The sequence below is a fragment of the Leptonotus elevatus genome, chromosome 1 (genome assembly GCF_054856555.1).
Source record: "Leptonotus elevatus isolate MCC_2025b chromosome 1, RoL_Lele_1.0, whole genome shotgun sequence".
Lineage (NCBI taxonomy): Eukaryota > Metazoa > Chordata > Actinopteri > Syngnathiformes > Syngnathidae > Leptonotus > Leptonotus elevatus.
In genome coordinates, this window is record NC_141239.1 from 15,581,271 (window position 1) to 15,598,981 (window position 17,711).

Here is a 17,711-nt window from a genome sequence, read left to right on the forward strand (position 1 = left end):
TCTGAATTAAGGTACATCTGTTACTTTTTGTATGTCCACCAAATGTGAGGAAATTGACAATAAAGCTGAATTTGTCACTTTTTTTATGTACTGCTGTCTTTTATTGTACTTTGATAAATATTTACATTTCACACAGCTACTTTTTAAAAATATATAACAAACAAAGTTGTGCTTTCAGCGACCGGACCGGATAAATGTCATTTCAATTAAATTCAATGTGGAAAATGTTATTGCAATTGCGATCCGAGCTCAATCACAGGATGAATTCAACTCTACATAGCATTGCACTTCAATATAAACAATAAACATACTTTGTTGTTTGAGCCAGTGATTCACCAGTGTGCAGTGAGAGATCATCAGGTGTGCTGTGGGAAACTATTTAAAGTCAACTATTTTGACAAAAATATATTTTCTATTTAAAAACAAAACTGTTTTTGTTAAATTTCCGATGCCAACTACATACATAGTAACAATTAAATACTCTTCCACGAGATGTCAGATCTGTGTATACACTTTTTATTTATTTTGTGATTTGAGATTTTTTCCAATGTGAAATATGCCATGACTCAATAAAATTGGAAAACACCAATAAGCGGTTGGGGAAATGGATGGGTGGATGCATGGTTAAGATAATACATGGATGGATGGTTTGAGCATTTTACTTAGTCGATTCTGTCATTTACCACTGGAGTTGCATAGCACTAATACTAGAATTTTTTGCTGACCACAAGCGGTTAATATGAATGTACTCTTTGGAGAGCGACATCAGTTTCACTCAGGAAGACGTCAAAGACACATCAGTACTGCTTTTGAAAAAAAAAGAAAGAATTAACGGATCTTCGGGTGCAGAATCGAATCGGTTGACTGTAGTTATAATAACACCATTCACCACTCGATAGCACCGGGTCTTATACTGCCCTGAACGTGAGTAGGCCTTATCGGGGGTTTTTTCCGTGGATTTGGATAATATTTAAATTTTGAATGAGTTGATTTTTGTGAAGAAATGAAAAATGCACAAATTGGGTTCTTGCACTTAATGCTGGCTTGCTATTTAGCAGTTGAATGGTAATTTTTTCCCCCAAAAATACGAGAGCCCTTGGCACTGGAGAAAAAAAAAATCGGAACATGTGGTTATTTTTTGTTTGCTTCAAACCCTTGGAATTCTCACCAACAACACAAGACAAAAGAAGCAGACATACATCAAGAACGCACTGTGAAGTAACTACCGGTATCCTAATTAGGCCTTTCTGTCAGGAGGACAAGGGCCACCGCACGTGATCCTGAGGATAAACAAGGCTCGGGCTGGTTTGGCAGAGAAAATGGAAAGGATTTTCTCCAAACGTAACATAATGATGAGCTTCAAAACTTGCAACACTTTCAGACAAGCTGGTGCACTCCAAGGACAAAATCCAGAGAAGCTACGTCAGCAATGTTGTTTTTCCAATTCAGTGTAGCGTAGTTTGGTGAGAAGCGCAGCAACCTCTACCTTGGCGAAACCAACAAACCTTTATACGAGCCATAGAAGGGCACCAAAAAAGAAGGGACAATCCGTGAGGACAACAATGTCCAGATTCTGAGCAGTGAGAAAAGATGGTTTGAAAGAGGTGTGAAAGATGTCAAACTGGAAAAGCCTCCAACAGAGGTTGTTTAAGCCATCACATCTTGTCTAATAACGTCTCTCCCTCACTGATTGTCTCACACCATGGGAAAAGTGGACTCTAAAGAGCTGTTGAGACTCAGTTCAACTTTTGCAGTCTTCTTTAGCTTGAGTTTATTACAAATGTTTGTGATTTTGGGGATAAAAGAATTGTGGACCAGTGATGTTTTCCTTAATTCTAACGTGCGGGCGCTTTGATGATGCGTCGGGTAGCTTTTGACACAGGACCTCATTGTGATGTAATGGCATGACCCAAACCCGCCGCGCCCCACACAGCCCCTTTGCTGCAGCTCATTTGTGCCGCGACTCGGCAGTACTCCAAAGAGTAACGAAATGGTCAAAATTCAAGATGAATTGCGTGGATGGTAGACTTGCAAGCAAGTGCGTGGAATATGTGTACGAAGAGCTGCGACAGAGCCGAGGACTCAGCGACGCACTTATCGTAGTTGACCATGTGGAGTTTCACGTCCATAAGATCATCATGTGCAACTGCAGCCCGTACTTTGGGTGAGTGGGGAACGCACCAGTAAAAGATCTGGTCTTAGTAAAGAATTGTAGAGCTGAAAAAACAACTGCTGTCAGTGTGTTGTGACTTGATACTTGAAATATTCAAATTATTGTATGTTAACGCAGTGGCTGTCAAATTGGGGTCGGAGGGACAGACACAGGAAAGCAATTATTCCTTCTAATTAACTTTAGACCAAGCCCTGAGTTGACATCTGAGTAACATGCCACATCAATTTGACAACATACAAAAAGTGTATTACAGGAATAAAGTCAAACTTTTTTCCCCCTCAAACATTCACTAAATGTCCACTAGACAGTTTTACCAACAGTCTTTACCAACAGTTTTAATGGTCTTTTTCGTCTCAACATGTTCTGATCAAGGTCAAAATTTCCAAGTGACAAAAAAAAAAAACATGGAGAAAGTCTAGCGAATATCTGGCAAACATTTGTGACCTTGAACAAACGAGACGAGAAATCATTCTTTACCTTCGCAAACACTCGCAAACGTTTACCCCCTCAGTGGGATACGGGCTTAAGGGTGTTCTTCCAGAATAAAAAGTATAATATTACAGATTTTTTATTTTTTTATGTGACCCATGAAATTCACTTTGTAAAATAGGACTTTAGGTGTTCAGCTTGCATATCCCGCCTACCACCCATATACAGTGGGGATGGGCTCCAGCACGTTTTGGAAAATAGATGAATGGATATTCTTATAACATTCAAACTCTACATTCACAATCCCCCAAAATGCATCAATTTATTATCGGAACATTACAACTTTTTAAATCCTTTGGCATTTAGGGGAAGATGTGGTAGTTACAGGTGTGAGGAAAGGAGTGCTTGGAAAGGTGTCTCTCAATGCCTCAAATTTGAGAACCCTGGTTGTCGGTCATTTGTACGTTTTTGTATGAAAGAAATATTGAAATCTTCTCTCTGTGTTCCCAATGTTCAGAGCCCTCTTTCTGCGTTGGTCCACCCCAGACCAGAAGGTCTATGCCATACAAGGTCTTACAGCTCAATTAATGCAGCTCTTCATTGATTTTGCATACACCAGCTGTATATTGGTGACAGAGGACAATGTCAAGGACTTGTTGATAGCCGCTGATAAGTTTAACGTCATAGGCGTCGTCGAAATCTGCTGCACGTTTCTAACAGAGCAGCTCTGCCCGGAGAACTGCATCGGCATCTGGCAGTTCACGAGGAGCTGCCACACCCCACAGCTGCAGATAAATGCCTACCAATATATGTTATACCACTTTGAGGAGGTCGCTTCGACGGACGAGTTGTGGCAGCTCTCTATGCAAGATTTCAGTGACATGCTCGACAGAGACGACCTGATCGTGAAAAAGGAAAACATCGTTTATGAGGCCATTCTGCATTGGATTGCACATGAGCCATGGGAGCGGGGCAGAAACATGCCGATACTTCTGGCCAAGGTAAGTTGCAGTTATATTAATGCTCAACAATCAATATCCCCATTCAGGCCCAGAAGTGTCAAATCCAGGACCGGAAAGTAAAAACCCTGCCACAGTTTGTCTTTAGCCACAGGTGTTTCTACTCAACCGGCAGGTAAACGAGCTTCCAGAAAAGCAACTTTCTGGACCTGGATTTGACACCTCTGGTCAGGCCCGGAGTGAGTATCTGGACATTCTGGGCAATTGACGCTGAGCTGGGCTGGGCTGCAATATACTCTGTTCAAGCCGCTACTCCAGCCTGCCCATTAGTTTCTTTCGGCCTGTGTAGCCATTTTGAAATCAGCAAATACAGTGCCTCTAGGACACTTGAAACCAACTATGACAGGACATTATATTCTACGTAACACTGACTGCCTACCTTCGGGTGACACCAAGGCACAGTAACTTAATACCAAAAGTGGCAATAATTTAATACAGGACTAGAACCAATGACACTGTAACTTTATTAGACACTGTCTGTACAAATGGTCCTCAGTTGGAAAAGGGTGGCATGCTCTCTTCAGGTCTGGGATGAGATCCTGCCCCAAGTTCAAGTATCTTGGGTTCTTGTTCACTAGTGAAGTTAGGATGTAGCGGAGATCGACAAGCGGATCGGTGCAGCGTTTGCTGTGATGCAGACTCTGTATTGGTCCGTTGTGGTAAAGAAGGAGCCGGGCCGAAAGGTGAAGCTCTTGATTTAACAGTCGATCTACGTTCCTACCCTCACTTAGGGTCACGAGCTGTGGGTTGTGACTGAAAGAACTAAATCCTGGAGACAAGTGGCTGAAATGAATTTCCCCTGCACGGTTAGCGATAGGGTGAGTAGCTAGGTCATCTGGTAGGGTCTCAGAGTCGAGCCACTGCTCCTCCATGTTGAGAGGAGTCAGATGAGGTGGCTTGGGCATCTAGTTAGTCCTGAAACGCCAGGGCTGAAAATTAGTCCTACTCCGGCCCTGCCTCAGTTCACAACTGAACAACTAATAACAACACCCTGTCAAATGTTTGTTGCAAACAACCCATCAGACCCCTGCCAACAACTTGCTTGACAACTCTGCTTAACAATTACTCGCATAACCTCACAAGCCAGATTGATAATTGTGATTCACTCAAGGGACTTCGGGAAAGGAGGGATTTGCTGTACAATACTTCGAGCTGATTGGACAATGCAGCTAGGGGTGCAGCTATTAACCGGTTTTACGATTAACCGTGGTTTTTAATCATCAGGATTATATAACTGCAGCCGTTCAACAACACCGGTTATTTCCACTCACAACAATCCATCAGTTTAAACTCACATGCGGCGCAAAATACGCCATGCAGCATAGTTCATAGCTCTTCTGTTTCCACACGACCTATTTAGCAGGCACACAACAACACAGGGCTGTGCCTTACTCGATAGGCCATAGGCCGAGACTTTTAAAATTAGCTGGGCCGCCATCTTGGGACTCCCAAGAAACGTATCTCGGCATACGCATTTGGCTGCAAAATGCCTACATGTGTAGCGGTAAAATGCAGAAATCGCCAGTTTAAAGGCTGTGGACGAATATTTCACCTTTAAGTATGATTGAAATGGAAAGAAATTGAAAGATGAAAGAAAAATATTTTTTTTTAAATGAAAGAAAAAGAGGGTACATACCATCCACTTGTTATACATAGTGCCCAGCGCCTATTTTAAGAGCCTACGAGCCTAATGTCTAATCTGTACGTGCCTATAGTATATACAGTATTGTGCTCGCGAGATGAGAGCAGAGTTTGTTTTTCAGAAGGGAAATACATACCTAATATGTTGTTTCACTGTTAAGTGTTTTAAATGGCAGCTACTTTATATTTTGTTATTCAGTTATTTATTTTCACTTTGTTAAAATAAATCTAAAGTTAAAGCCAATTTGAGCTTTTCAAGTTCTGAAACTATATTTCTTTTTTTTTCTTTTTTTTAAACTTATTTGTGTGCTATTTTTGTTTTAAAAGGCAACAACTTTATTTATTTTGAGTTATTTATTGTTGTTAAAAATAAACATTTTCAAAGAATGCTCATGTGATTTTTTTGTCTATAAGAATAACCGTAAAACCACGTTTTTTTTTCTCAGACTATAATCAGGCACCAAAATTTGAAACCGTTGTACCCCTAGAAGCGGCATCTTATGCACGTTTGTTTTGACCAATCACGGCAACGGATGAAAATGTCGTCTTCGGTCTCATCTTATAACTTTGCTCTGCCAGACAAACTGCGGAGAATACATCTTGTACCTAGCCCGTTGATTTTCATCAAACCTAAGATGCTGCAATTAATTCTGTTCTTGCAGAATTACTGTTTCCTTGTTGAATGTTGAACAGCGAGAGGCGCTTTGTGCAACGGTGAGCAATCCTGCGAGAACAGAATTAATTACAGCGTCTATTCGTCTATGTTAAGTTTGTTTGTTTTGCCCGGCATCGGCGCTTCCTGGTTTCGTCACAGCTGCATATCCCGCCCCAAACACAATGTCAATCTGATTGGTCCGAACCACCACTGGTTCGGATCGATGAAAATCAACGGGCTCGGTACAAGATGTATTCTCCGCAGTTTGTGAACTTACAAATACTGCAAGAATTCATCTGGCGGAGCAAAGTTATAAGATGAGACCGAAGATGACATTTTCATCCGTTGCCTTGATTGGTCAAAACAAACGTGCATAAGATGCCGCTTCTAGTGGTACAACGGTTTCAGATTTTGGTGCCTGATTATAGTTTGAGAAAAAAAACGCGTTTTGTCCCACCCTAAACAATGACTGATTGGTCCGACCTAAAAAAAGGTCGATTGCGAACGTATAAGCAGATTTACAGTATTCTCGTAGTATTTGTGAACAAATATCGCGAGTATTCAGTGTGCTGGCAAGGTTATTATTCGCAAACACCCCTTGACAATTCCCCATCCACAACTTTGCTGAACAACCGATCCCTCTGTCGACAATTTCAACAACTTCCCCCAGCGACAACTTTGCTCAAACACCAATTGCAACACCACTTCTCAACACCGCCAATCTACTGATAACCAAGTTGACAAATTTACCAAATAATCCAATCTACTCGACAACTTCGTTGATCAACTGTTATAACCCCAGCCCTGTTAACAAGCTGATGCCAAACAATTGATTCCACCATCAAAAACTTGTCAGAACACCTGGTAATAACTTTGCGCCGAACAACCTTCCTTTCTTAGTCCAATTCGTGGAATAAATGACCATGCACCCTCATTAACAAATTCTTCATATTCTCAAGTTTAAGTTGATTCACACTTTTGTGACAATCAAAACAATCTTCTTGCCACTTGTGTAGGTCCGTCTTGCACAGACCAGTCAGGAGTACATCACCATCAACGTGCTGACTAACCAGCTGGTGCAGAACAGCCGTGAATGCCTGGAGATGGTCAACTTTGCGTCACGCGTGATTAATCACATGGCGGCAACCTCCGTGTCTGCATATTGCAACTTGGTGGCCCGTCCTCGCCTGCCTTCTGCTATCCTGCTGGCCATTGGCGGCTGGAGCGGCCCAAGCGCCACCGAGTGCATCGAAGTATATGACGTCCACGCCAATTGTTGGGACTACCTGTTTGATAATATGGACCAACCTCGAGCGTACTGCGGCGCCATCTTTCTCAATGACGCCATCTACTGTCTGGGCGGCTTTGATGGCACGGAACACTACAACACCGTCAGCCGCTTTGACCTAAAAACGCGCACCAGGCAGGAAGTGGCGCCCATGCACTCTCGCCGATGCTATGTGAGTGTCACGGTGCTAAATGGTTGCATCTTTGCATTAGGGGGCTATGATGGACATGTTAGACTTAAGACAGCGGAGTACTACACGCCCGAGACCAATCAGTGGACTCTTATTACCAGTATGCACGAACAAAGGAGCGATGCAAGCTGCACCACCCTTAATGACAAGGTGGGTGGAACCTGAATGTGGATGTCTTGCTAATCAAGTCTACTTGAATTCATCAGCCACCCCCCACACAATGTGATTCCAGATTTACATTTGCGGCGGCTTTAATGGAAACGAGCCCTTACAAACAGCTGAATATTACAGCCCAGAAACCAACGAGTGGACAATGATGACCCCAATGAGCAGCCGTCGCAGTGGCGTTGGAGTCATTGGTTTTGCTGACCATGTATACGCAGTGAGTACAGTGTGAAACATAAAATGTGTAAGTCAAAAAAATGTTGTGGCCAAAAATATGTCACCAAATATTTTGTGATCAAAGCATTTCTGAAATACTTTTGAACACAAATCTCGGTCCACAAAATGTTGACCACACATTTTGGGTCAACTTTGGTAAATTACCACCACAACATTTTGGGTAATTTTCATCACATTTTCCGACACAATTTTGGGAAGTTTTTGGACATTTTTAAGTCACAAAGATTTCAAAATTGGATATGCATTTTTTAAATAAATTATTAAACTAATTTCATTTACATTTTACAAGTATATCGTCACACATGTTTTGGACAGTTTTCTGCATAATTAGAACAGTTATGTAATATTACGAATGGATGTATTTTTAACCAATTGAATCACGTTGTACTGAACAATAAACACCCAACCTCTGCCTCAAGTGTTCTTTCAGTGGTGATAAGATTAATGAAGCGTCTGTTCCTAAAGGTTGGCGGTTACGATGGTGAAGTCCGTCTGACCAGTGCCGAGGCCTACAACCCTCGAACTAACAACTGGATCGTGTTGCCCCCCATGCAATGCCCCCGAAGCAACTTTGGTATCGAAGTAGTGGAGGATTGTCTCATTGTCGCTGGGGGTTACAACGGCGTCTCCACGACCAGCCACGTGGAGTACTATGACCTAACGACCGGTCTCTGGTCTCCAGCCAGTGACATGCGGATTTCCCGGAGCGGTCTGACTTGTTGCGTGATGACCGGACTCTGCAACATGACCCAATGTGCTATCATTCGAAATGATTTGCCCTTGCTCTTCCTGGAAGACGATATGACAGGAATGGATGAGGATGTCTAAACGTGAAGTGTCAACTGCCCCGAGAACCCAACTGAAAACGTTTTCATGACCAAGAGGGAAAAATAATAAATAAATAAAAAAGTAATTACTTAAAAATATGCTGAGTCCTACTTTTATTTATTTATTTTGTGATTCTCTCTGATGCACTGAACAATCTAGACAAAAATCTCACCTGGGGTCAATAAACTATTTTTTGGAGATATGTTTTTGTGCTTTTGTGAAAGGTTAAAATACAATTAATTTATTATGTATTTTCGCCCTTTGCTGAACTGAGGGATTCAAGCCGAAACTGTTTGCACATCACATCATGACCACAACGACGTTGGTTTTGCATCACAAAAGAATGTTACCATTTGTAGTGATGGGGCTTGCCTCCATCTCGGAGCAAAAGCAGTTGGGTTTTCCACATCAACTCAGGCTGGTGCAGTCCTACCCAAGCCTTGTTGCATGAACTGATGAATCCTTAGACGAAAGGCAAAACCTCCTTGTTCTCATTTGTATTTTAAGTAAAGTTTAGATTAGGTTAAACTTTGGCGATGCTGGCATATAGGGGGAGGACTGTGGTTGTGGCAGCTGTCTGCCATTGACAATGACAAGGAGGAAGATATTGTGCTGGGGTTTGGGGCTCCATCAAGGGGTCTTAAGCTACCACCGTCAATGCTTGCCTGCAATTTCCACAAAGGTGGTGCTGAAAATGTGTCATTCCAACTCCAGGTCCAGAGACACTCGTTGACCACATCTATGGTGACTCATTCATAACCATTGACGGCTATAGATGCCAAATGTGAATTGCAAATGGCAGGGTTGCTAGTGAATAGGTGACAACACAAATTCTGACATTCTTAACTAACTTTTTGATGGGACTAACATCTTATGAGTAAGACTGATACAGGACAAGGTATAGATGGTATTGGAAATTTAATATTAAGAATGGTTAGTTTTAGAGTCTAGAGCAAGGGTGGCCAAGTTCGGTCCTCGAGAGTCCCTATCCTGCCTGTTTTCCATGTCTCCCTCCTTCAGCGCAGCTGAATTTAATGATGAGCTCATCAGCACGCTTTGCAGAAGCCTGATAACGATCCTGATCATGAATCAGGCGTTTTAGTGGAGAGAAACATGGAAAACAGGCTGGATAGTGGCTCTCGAGGACCGAACTTGGCCACCCCTGGTCTAGAGATTCCACATTGGTTGGCTTTAACATGTCTTAATCCAACTCCAGGTCTTTAGACCCTGACCTTACCTACATCTATGGATAAGGTGGCAACTCTGGCAACCCAAATTCTAATGCTCGTAGCTCATTTTTTTGGCTAGGAATAATGTCTTTTGGGGTGCGACCGAATAAAGGATGTGGTTATTATGGTATTCAAAATGCAATATTATTGGGAGTTTTAAAAGTTGAACCCAGTGATGTTTGCTTTAAATGTAAAGCTCGGAGGCCTTGATGATGTGGATGATGTCACCGCAGATGGTCAACCTGGCTTTTGACATAGAACGCTACCATGATGTAATCGCAGAGGACTCCCCCCCCCCCACCTACAACCTTCTATGCTTCACTACGTGACTCCCACTGAGGCTTCGACAGAAGTCGAAAGTGTTGAAGACATGGCAACAAATTCAAGATGAGTTATGATGGACAATTGCCATACAAGTCTGGCTCCGTGTACAACCAACTACGCCTAACGAGACAACTGAGCGATGCCGTCATTACGGTCGATAAAGTTGAGTTTCACATCCATAAGATCATCTTGTGCAATTGCAGCCAGTACTTTGGGTGAGTTACTCTAATATCACATGAGTATTTAACAGTAGTGTGGGACTTGAGTCACATGACTTGACTCGGATCAGACTGAAGTCAACAATATTAAGGCTTGCTTGGCAAAAAACGTGACTCAACTTGACTAACTTGAGACTTCCTCCCACCTCTGCTATCTACCCTGGAAGAAAAGTAAAAAAAATATTCTGTCTCTCCTTTTCAGAGCCCTCTTTCTACGTTGGTCCTCCCCAGACCAGAGGGTCTACACCATACATGGTCTGACTGCTCCGTTAATGCAGTCATTCATTGACTTCGCGTACACCAGTTCCGTGTCTGTGACAGAGGACAACGTACAGGACTTGTTGCTAGCGGCCGATAAATTCAACGTCATTGGCATTGTTCGATCCTGCTGCACATTTCTAATAGAGAGGCTCTGCCCAGAGAACTGCATTGGCATCTGGCAGTTCACAAAGAACTTCTATGCTCCGGAGCTGGAGGACAATGCCCACCAGTACATCCTATACCACTTTGAGGAAGTCGCCACGTCGGATGAGTTGTGGCAACTCTCCATCATGGACTTCTGTGACATCCTGGACCGGGATGACCTGATTGTGAAAAAGGAGAACACTGTTTACGAGGCCATACTCCACTGGATTGCACATGCCCCTCAAGAACGAGGAGAAAATGTGGCTCTGCTACTCGCAAAAGTAAGTCAACCCCTTTGACATGTTGGGAACCTGCGGTGTAGTTTCAATATGCTGAATAATTTGTTTGTTATGGTATGAGGCCTGTAATGAACAAGAACACCGGATCTTTACTAGGGTTGTAAGTACATGAGGTTCGTCTTGGTCATAAAGCATGACTCATGGTGTCATCCCAATCACATTTTAATTTGGCCTAATGGACTCAGACATGGGGGACCAGTCAAGACCTCGTCAACACTAACATTTCAGATACAGCAAGGCTTTACCTATAAACTGCATACATTTATGGATGTAATTGAAAATCGATTTTATCTTTTGTAGATTTCTATGAGCCTTAACCTGATTTTGCTCTCAACTTCAATTTGGTCTTAAACTCAACCCCTTAAAGTCTTCATCTTGACTACTTTCAACGTACTTTGGTCTTAGTCCCAGCTCGGTCTCAAGCCATGCAAAATCTTGGTCTTAATTTGTCTCTACCTGTTTTGTTTTGGGTCTCCACATTCTCAATTCCTTAATATCTTAGGCTACGTTCACACTGCAGGTAAATGCGACCCAGATCTGATTTTTTTGCCCAAATGCGACCTGTATCGGACTTTTTTTTATGTCAGTCTGAACGGCTCAATTCCGATTTTTTCATATCCGACCTGGATCACTTTCATATGTGGTCCTAGATTGGATACGTATCCGAATGAACAGCCAGGTCGCATATATCCGACCTTGGTGTCATCAAAACTCCAATATGCCCTCCATGCGGGCGGGGGGATTAAGCATGATTTATGCTTGACGCATCCGCGAGGTCCGCACGGCTCGGGAGACGTACGTGAATCAGCAAAGTTGTTTCGGGTAACAGTTGTGACTTTATATTTGACTTTAATTTAATCCCACTTGAAACATGAAGTATAAAGATGACATTTGTGGTGGTATCAGTAATTTAGCCACGCAGATGGCTAATTTATTACGTGTGGCAATGACATGACGTCATCGTTAGGGAGGGGGAAAAAGGAGAGATCTCCATGAGATGAGGCACTCGAACAGGCTCGCCTCATTTTCACAAAATATTATTTCTACCTTGTCCTGCATCACTCCTCTGTAGATATGAGATGGTAAAAATATGAGCCCTGACGACGGACTTATATAAGTCCGTGGCCCTGACATGCTGGACCATACGTATTTACTTCCGCAAACACAGCGTTGTGAGTGACGGTGTATCTTCTTCTGCGCATGCGGGTCACTTTGGGCACGCATTACGTCCAAACAGCAGACAGACTGAGGTCGCAATTGATAGGTAATGTGAACGCAACTCAAAAAAATTGTATTTCACAAAAAAATCGAAATTGAGCATTAAGACCTGCAGTGTGAACGTAGCCTTACGCTTCTTTTTTTTTTCTCAACCAGCTATTATCTTTGTTTAGTTCAACTGCAACCCCTAAAAGTTTTGGCCTTGACTTTTCACCCAACCTTGGTGTTTGTTTCTTTCTCGAGCCCTCAACATCTTGATCTTCACTTTGCCTCAGCTATAGTTTTAGTCTAAGTTTAGTCTCAACTCCTGAAGATCTTGGTCTCATCTTGGTTTCATCAAACAAAACCAAAACAGCACAATAGCTGGGTGAACACTGCCCCGAATTCTCAAATTAATGACATATACTAGTGTCTTCTTACCACTTGTAGGTACGTCTGGCTCTAACCAGTCAGGAGTTCATCACCATTAACGTGCTGACCAATCAGCTGGTGCAGAACAGCAACGAATGCCTGGAGGTGGTGGTTTTCGCTATCAAAATTATAGGTCTCATGACCGCCAACTCCATGTCTGGATTCTGTAACTTGGTCGCCCGTCCTCGCCTGCCTTCCACCATCCTGATGGCCATCGGAGGTCGCAACGGCCGAAATGCTGCACATCGCATAGAGGCGTACGACGTGCACACCAACTGCTGGGGCTATCTGGTAGATGACATGGATCAACCCCGTTCTTACTGCGGTGCCGTTTTTCTCAATGACTCCATCTACTGTCTGGGAGGTTTCGACGGGGCGGAACACTACAACACCGTCAGCCGCTTTGATCTGAACACGCGCACCTGGCGGGAAGTGGCGCCCATGCACTTCCGCCGATGCTATGTGAGCGTTACAGTCCTTAATGGGTGCATCTACGCAATCGGAGGCCACGATGGACGTGTGAGACTAAAGTCAGCGGAGTACTACACTCCTGAGACCAATCAGTGGACTCTTATCGCCAGCATGCACGAACTGAGGAGTGATGCTAGCTGCACGACTCTCAATGACAAGGTAGCTGAGCTCAGGAAGGTACATTTGTATTTTGCTGACCTTGCTTTAATCGGCTAGTCACCTTCATGTGGTTCCAGGTGTACATTTGTGGCGGTTTTAATGGAAATGAGTTCTTGCAAACAGCAGAATATTACAGCCCAGAGACCGATGAGTGGACAGTGATGCCCCCCATGAGCAGCCGTCGTAGCGGCACCGGAGTCATTGGCTTTGCTGACCATGTTTATGCAGTAAGTAGCATAGCATGATACAGTAAACCCTGCCGCGAAAAGCAAAAATATGCTAGTAATAGACACACCCTTAAAAAATTTCAAAATTTTCAAGGTTGAGAACAGATTATGAGCCCACAACCAGGGCTTTAAATTAACACCGGCCAACCCGCCAAATGCGGTCTAAAATTAGTGGTCATAAAAATGTACTAGCCAATTTGGCAAATGCGTCAGCCAAATTGGCTAATACATTTTTATGATCACCCGCCAAAATGAATTTTAACCCGCATTTGGCGGGTTGGCCGGTGTTAATTTACAGCCCTGCCCACAACATTTAAACATTTCAAATTCATCTCACAATACACATCAAATAAATAGCCTGCAGATTACAACAAATGCAAAGAGGCGCGCAAGTGGCTGCTGTTCACTATAACTACAAAACACACTTGATTGGTGGCTTTGGTGTTGAAAATCTACCACCCTCTTAATTGTGCTCTTGAAGGTTGGAGGTTATGATGGTGACATCCGTCTTGCGAGTGCTGAGGCCTACAACTCCCTGACCAACAACTGGATCATGCTGCCTCCCATGGAATCCCCCAGAAGCAACTTTGGCATCGAAGTTGTTGAGGATCGCCTCATTGTTGTCGGGGGTTACAACGGCGTCTCCCCAACCAAACTGGTGGAGTTCTATGACCTCACCACCGGTCTGTGGTCTTCAGCCAGTGACATGGGGGTCTCTCGAAGTGGTTTGACTTGCTGTGTGATGTCTGGACTTCACAACATAACCCAATATGCTATGCTCAGGAACGATCTCCCTTTGCTAAATTTGGGAGATGAAATGCTGGAGATTGTGGACTAAACCAAGCCAAGGATTATTATGCTGAAAAGTTCCAGGGAGTCAATAAGCTACTGCGATGCCTTGAGTTACAAGTGCCCTAACTTCAGAGTTTAAAGTGAGAAAAGAAGGAAAGCCACAGTCACTTGTGCACTTTCAGCTGTTTATTGTACGGGACAAAGAGCCAAACATAAATACAATATGAACACTTGCAAGGAGCATGGAGCAGACACTAAAACAACTAACCGCATGGTAAATGGTAAACACAAGCTGGAGTTCCTGATGCATTAAAAGCACATAGCAGTGAAAGCCAAAAACACCACAATATGACCCTTTAGCACAGTATCGATCGTAAGTTGCACGGCCGTGTTTTGAGCTTGAGCCAAGAATGCATTGACTGTAAATAAATAAAAAAAACTCTTCAGATTCAAATATCAGAAAAATAAAGATCACTTCCAAGTTGTAGCTGATGTGCTTTTCTTACCTTAATGCATTGAAAAAACGCCTTGCAACTAATGTATTATCCCCCCCCCCTTCCTATTTATTTTTTTAATGCACCACATACACTCACTGACATGCCTGGGAGGCGGGTGGATCGGAGCGTGGGGATATAATTTCCCTCTGCTCCAGTTCACCTGCTCCCAATTTTAATGCACCACACACACACACTTGTATATACACTGGGTGGGGTCACATTCAAGGTTTAGGGGTAGAGTTCGCCAGTCGGCGAGCTGGCGGACTCAGTAACAGGGGTTAGCTTTCACTAAGAACGCTGGGTGTCTGGGGTTTGGGGGCCTGGGGGCGGCTGGGGCTGGGTTGGGTGGATGGCGGGGTGGATGGGGGGGTCGTGGGGGGAGCGGGGGCTGTGGACCGGTGGGGTGCCTGGCGGGCCTGCAGTGCCCCGTCCTGCTGCGTTGGGTTGGGGGTGCGGGCTGTGTTGGGGTGGGGGGCGCTCCTGCTCCTGGGTTTGCTCTCCGGCCGGTGGCCCCGGCGGGGCCCGGGGGTCGTCCTTTGGCGCTGCCGCGGCCTGGGGGGCCCTGAGATGTTGCGCTTGCTCTGTCTTGGCAGGAGTCGACGGCCCCCCTCTTTGGTGGAGATTTTCATGCAATGCCAGATCCACCACACCAGCATCTATCGAAACTCAGACACAATCTGCTTCCTCCTCAGGTCATTGAATCGGGGGAGGTCTGTGGATCTCACTCTGCTTCGTCTGTCCTTCCTTCCTTTCCTCAGTCTCTCCTTTGGTCTCTTGAGGTCTCCCTGTTTTGTTGGAATTTAGATGTTTCTGGGGTTGGTGAAGGACTCTGGTTGGTGGCCCGGTGGGTGGTGTCTGGTCGGTGCTGGATTTCACTTTCCTTTCTTTTCTTTGGTCCTTCCTCGGGTCTCCTAACGGCGGTGTTCGGTTTAGGTGAACGGTATGGGATTTTTTAATAGGTTTTTGGTGAACTAATGAATACACACACACTCACACGCACGCACGCACGCACATACACATACTCACCCACATACAAAAGAAAAAAGAAAAGAAAAAGGAAAGCAATGATGATGACATGTCAAATCGGTAAAATTACCGAATGAACAATACTGAGCTCTAAAAAGAAAAAAAAGAAATTGGTGCTGTTGATGAGAACATAGGCCAAGGGGAAGAAAACTAAAACAATGAAACTGTCGCTGCAAGGACCCCAAAGATGATAAAGGGTCTGATGATAACAATTAGGATGATTTAGGTGACATTGAAAGAGCCAAGGCTACAGTCAACGTTGTGGATAAAGACAATTGCATAGCTTGAAAGCATTGATAATCTGTGCGAATGCACTGCACGTGGCAAACACGTTGCGGGAAAGCCATCGCATATAAAGGAATTTTCACGTGAACTTGTTGCAAAGACTAATAGAAATGGCAGCATTGACACGAGATGAAAGAGATCTCGTACTCATTGCAAAGATCTCGTTCAAACTCAGTGTGCTGGAAAGATTTTGATTTAGTACACAAAATGGTCCAAAAGAAAGGACAAGATACGAGGACACCCCAAATCTACATACCTCGTTGAGGTAGAGACAGTTTGCAGTCGTACTTTCATCTTCATTCACAAGTACATTTTATTTTGAATTTTGCTACGTCAACAATTACACATTGAACACATGAGTAACTTTAGTTAACAGGTTCTTGAGCGATCAAGTTTTTCATTCACAAATGAACTAAAATTAATGCCACTGCATTTTACTAATCCATTTTAATTTGTTCTTTTTCATTCCAAGCTTGAAAGCAAACTACGCATGTTACCGAAAGAATAGCATTAGCAAAAGAGAGAAGCGACGTTTAAGCCGGGAAGATGTTCACTAACTCATTTTTGACAAGTTTTGACAGGTGGCAAATCCAGGCCCAGAAAGTAAAAACAATGCCAGTTCGGGCTTTAGCCACACGTGCTTCTATCCAACTTGAAGATTAACAAGCTCTTGGGGAGCTGATGGTTGAAAAGCACCTGGGGCTAAAGCTTTTTGGATTAGTAAGTGAAACTAGTGAAATTAGAAACTAAGAAGTGTCGTACAGAGGTGTCAAATCCAGGTCCAGAATGTAAAAATCCTATCACAGTTTGGCTTTAGCCACAGTTGCTTCTACTCAACCGGTAGGTAAACGAGCTCCCTAAGCAGAAGCACCTGTAGCTAAAGAAAAACTGGCAGGATTTTCACTTTCTGGACCAGAATTTGCCACCTCTGGTTACATTCATCGTGAATGATGCTGATGCCAACTGCATCTTTCTGCCGGTTCAAAAGAAAGTTCTTTGAAGTAAAGTGTCTGCCTTCACACATCACAAGGCTAAAAGGTGTTCCGTCTTTATGAATATGCAATGAAACAAACTGAGCAGATTGCTCCATTTTGTGATGACTATGCTGTTGATATCGTTTGACCCGATGCAGCTAAGAAATGTAAACTTTAAATTGTGCCATTAAACTTCTATTGATAAAACCCAAGCACTCAAAATTACACTTTTTTTTTTTTTTTACTGTAAGTTAGATTGGACATGTTCAATACTGTTCATAAACTTTGCAATACACCTTGTTTCTGATTTCATATTATAGACAGTATACATGTAACTTTTTGTGTGTATGTGTTGGTGGTTCTATCCAAGTCTTCAAAGTCTGTCAGTGTGCAGACAGACCCGGTTGAAAAGCTCCTGCTTGTCCCACTCAATTAGAATTTACCAGGTGTACTCCTTGGGATTTTGTATAAATGGCTGCCACCAGAATTATAAACTCACTTTTAACAATTACTTATATTACAGATTAATAAATCTGCCTGGAAAACTTTAA

At 43.4% G+C, this 17,711-nt stretch overlaps 2 protein-coding genes across 2 annotated transcripts; both read left to right on the forward strand.

Annotated features, from left to right (window-relative positions):
* Positions 1–1,969: 1,969 nt before the first annotated feature.
* On the forward strand, positions 1,970–8,625 carry LOC147181035 (kelch-like protein 10). Its single transcript, XM_086079795.1, has 5 exons — positions 1,970–2,164; positions 3,120–3,603; positions 6,934–7,545; positions 7,628–7,777; positions 8,263–8,625. The coding sequence occupies exons 1-5, from the start codon at positions 2,007–2,009 to the stop codon at positions 8,623–8,625; spliced, it is 1,767 nt and encodes a 588-aa protein (XP_085935921.1). The 5' UTR covers positions 1,970–2,006.
* A 1,601-nt stretch (positions 8,626–10,226) lies between these two features.
* LOC147181036 (kelch-like protein 10) lies at positions 10,227–14,424 on the forward strand. The gene is made up of 5 exons (XM_086080519.1): positions 10,227–10,393; positions 10,599–11,082; positions 12,748–13,359; positions 13,437–13,586; positions 14,068–14,424. Exons 1-5 carry the CDS (start codon positions 10,242–10,244, stop codon positions 14,422–14,424), a joined length of 1,755 nt encoding a protein of 584 aa, XP_085936645.1. The 5' UTR covers positions 10,227–10,241.
* Positions 14,425–17,711: the final 3,287 nt, after the last annotated feature.